Source organism: Ixodes scapularis, unplaced genomic scaffold, assembly GCF_016920785.2.
Source record: "Ixodes scapularis isolate PalLabHiFi unplaced genomic scaffold, ASM1692078v2 PGA_scaffold12__126_contigs__length_90152505, whole genome shotgun sequence".
NCBI classification, from domain to species: domain Eukaryota; kingdom Metazoa; phylum Arthropoda; class Arachnida; order Ixodida; family Ixodidae; genus Ixodes; species Ixodes scapularis.
This window is the reverse complement of record NW_024609838.1, coordinates 40,514,552-40,517,983: the sequence shown is the minus strand read 5'-3', so window position 1 is coordinate 40,517,983 and position 3,432 is coordinate 40,514,552. Positions and strand designations below refer to the sequence as shown.

Sequence of the window (3,432 nt, the reverse complement as noted above, 5' to 3'; positions counted from 1 at the left end):
CAGTGAAGTATCTCGCAAAAACAAGGTCCGTCCCGTCGTGTGGACATGATTTGCTGCTTCGTGTAAAAATTTTAATGAAAACAAAAATACACACAAAACCCCTATAAGTGTCCTTGATTAAACACACCCCGCTACGTCTTATTACACTGTACAACGTGCCTCAGTATCTCCAGACACTGTCTGAAGCTTCCATGAAGGTTTTTTTTTTATATCGGTCGTACAAAAACTGCCTGCAGACATAGTGTTGGCAGCGGACAGCGTGTCTTTCGTATAATGTATATGGGCATTCAGCAACCGGGGTGAAACACACGAAACACCGTCTCAAAGATTCTCAAAGTTCAATTTATTAAATATCTAACTGTACAAAACTATATACATATATACAAGACATTTGTTCATTGGAAGAGACCTAGGACACACACGGGGCATTCAATCCACTTCTTCAATCGTGGGTCCTCCATGACTGGACGCACTCTGCTTCGTGCCCTGGTGCAGCTTGCTCATGATGGGTGAACAGTGCTGCTGCAGCTCCTTCAGCCTGTGCTCATACTCCTCCTTCTCGGCCAGAGTGTTAGAGTCAATCCACGATATGGTGTCCTTGCACTTTTCCAGGACACTCTGCTTGTCGGAAGGAGAGAGTCTGTCTCCCCCCTCCTCTGCAGCCTGCTTGACGCCGTACACGTAAGATTCCAGTCCGTTCCGGGCGGTCACCTTCTCTCTCTGGAGTTCATCCTCGCGCTTGTACTTCTCTGCATCAGCCAGCATACGGTCAATGTCCTCCCTGGACAAGCGGCCCTTGTCGTTGCTGATGCGGATGCTCTCTTGCCGACCCGTGCTCTGGTCCTTGGCCGAGACGTGTAAGATGCCGTTGGCGTCCACGTCGAAGGTCACTTCGATCTTGGGTACACCCCGCGGTGCAGGAGGTATGCCACTAAGGTTGAAAGTTCCCAGCAGATGGTTGTCCCTGGTCATAGCGCGCTCACCCTCGAACACCTGAATTGTAACGGCCGGCTGGTTGTCCGCGTACGTCGTGAACGTCTGCGACGTCTTGCAGGGGATGCGGGAGTTACGTTCTACGATTTTGGTCATGACGCCTCCAGCGGTCTCGATGCCCAGTGACAAGGGCGCGACGTCTACGAGGAGCACGTCTCGAATGGCCTCGCTAGCGTCTCCACTGAGAACGGCAGCCTGCACTGCGGCGCCGTAGGCCACCGCCTCGTCCGGGTTGATGCCCATCGAAAGCTCCTTTCCGTTGAAGAAGTCTCTCAGCAACTTCTGCACCTTCGGGATACGCGTCGAGCCACCAACAAGGACGACGTCGTGAATCTTAGATTTGTCCATCTTGGCGTCCTGCAGAGCACGTTCCACCGGCTCCAGGGTGCTTCGGAACAGGTCCATGCATAGCTCTTCGAAGCGAGCTCTGGTGATCTTGCTGTAGAAGTCCACGCCTTCAAACAGAGCGTCGATCTCGATGCTTGCCTCGGCAGAGCTGGAAAGAGTCCTCTTGGCTCGCTCGCAGGCTGTTCTCAGTCTCCGGACTGCACGGGCGTTGCATCTGAGGTCCTTGCGGTGCTTGCGCTTGAACTCTTCGCAGAAGTAGGTCACAAGCCGGTTGTCGAAGTCTTCACCTCCCAAATGTGTGTCTCCAGCGGTTGATCGGACTTCGAACATGGAGCCTTCGTCGATGGTCAGCACGGTCACGTCGAAGGTCCCTCCCCCCAGATCGAAGATGAGGACGTTCTTCTCTCCCTTGAGGTTCTTGTCGAGTCCGTAGGCCAGTGCAGCTGCGGTGGGCTCGTTGATGATCCGCAGCACATTGAGGCCGGCGATAACTCCGGCGTCTTTCGTAGCCTGCCTCTGGGAATCGTTGAAGTAAGCAGGCACCGTGACCACAGCGTCGCTGACCTTCTGACCCAGGAAGGCCTCCGCAGTCTCCTTCATCTTGGTCAGCACCATGGCGCTGATCTCCTCCGGGTTAAACCTCTTCCGCTCTCCTTTGAACTCCACGCTGATCTTGGGCTTGCCAGCGTCGTTGTCCACTTTGAAGGGCCAGTGCTTGAGATCACCCTGGATCTTGGGATCATCGAACTTTCGTCCAATGAGCCTCTTGGCATCGAACACTGTGTTCTCCGGGTTCAGTGCAGTCTGGGCCTTGGCTGCGTCTCCGATGAGTCGCTCGGTGTCGGTGAAGGCAACGTAACTCGGCGTCGTTCGGTTCCCCTGGTCGTTGGCGATGATCTCGACACGACCGTGCTGGAACACACCGACGCAGGAGTACGTTGTGCCCAAGTCGATGCCGATGGCCGGGGCTCCGCTCTTCGTTCGGGATGGCATGGTTGCGTAGTTTGCTTCGCTTGACAGTTGATGCCACGATTTGAAAATCGCGCTCTTTGTATCAGCTGCGAAATGATTGCGGCTGCGAGCCCGCGATCGGCCTTTTGTACTACTCCCTCGTCATTCCAGAAGCTTCCAGAGAGACCGAGGTCTCCTTTGGCGAATCAGCAGCGACTATCGCCGTGACGTAAATCTGGGAGCGCGTCCATTGGTTGGCTCGATATAGAAAGCGCTGGAAGCCTCCCGCGTCGTCTGCTCTATTCTGCTTGTTTTTAGTGCCGCTTTCCTTTTCGTGTTTCTGGTTACAAGTTTGTTTTTGTCAGAGTAACAAAGAGAGAGAGAGAGAGTTTTTAATCAACGTTTATTTCGTCATATCGCGGGGCAGGTGACTTTAGTTGAGTGCCCCTGAGAACTGCCTGAACCGTGCTTGAAGATTTTAAAGGACACTGTGGTAGTGTTCAAACTTCAATGCTTGTTCACTAGAATCATTATTTACTCGCAGTGTCAAATGAAACATAAATTGAATCACACGTGAGGTATTAATAAACTTATGTAGGTGCGGACGTTCATTCGAATAATCCACACTTTAAAAAAATAAAGGGCGGGGTGTATTCGTACACCCGTTGTCCCATTTAATACTCCCCAATTCTTCAGTTCGACGTAGAGGGCACCGACGTCGATCTGGCGGTACAAACTTTCATGGCCCCTCGTAAAATGTGGGGCCGTCTGTTCGACTATAGTGCGCTGTACGTCGAACTAAAGTCTCGGGGTGCATTATATGGGACAAAAAAGTGTAGGGGATACCTTTTCTTTCTTTTTCTTTTTTTTTAGAGTGTAGGGTACACGGTTGCATGTCCATTCCATTTGTAACGTACGGTGTAATATGTTACAGACCGAGACACCGAAACATTCTTGCATAGGCAGCCGGCAATGGCCAGGCGGCGCCACTATAGTACTGCATTCAGCGCCACAAGCGGAGGCGTCTGTTATTGGGGCGGCCAGTTTGCCCGTCGGGCCGTTGCGAGCGGCGGCGACCCCGATTTCAGCAGTCCCCGTGTGCACCTGCGTGCCATGTCCCTGGTTCTTTTATGCGGTTCT

The 3,432-nt window shown here is 52.7% G+C and overlaps 1 protein-coding gene across 1 annotated transcript; it reads right to left on the bottom strand.

Annotated features, from left to right (window-relative positions):
- Positions 1-331: 331 nt before the first annotated feature.
- Positions 332-2,443, bottom strand: LOC115312539 (heat shock protein 68-like). Its single transcript, XM_029971340.4, has one exon. The coding sequence runs from the start codon at positions 2,332-2,334 to the stop codon at positions 430-432; it is 1,905 nt and encodes a 634-aa protein (XP_029827200.3). The 5' UTR covers positions 2,335-2,443; the 3' UTR covers positions 332-429.
- Positions 2,444-3,432: the final 989 nt, after the last annotated feature.

What these genes read in the sequence shown, in the direction of transcription:
- LOC115312539 (XM_029971340.4), bottom strand. Translation starts at nt 2,334, where the DNA reads ATGCCATCCCGAACGAAGAGCGGAGCCCCGGCCATCGGCATCGACTTG.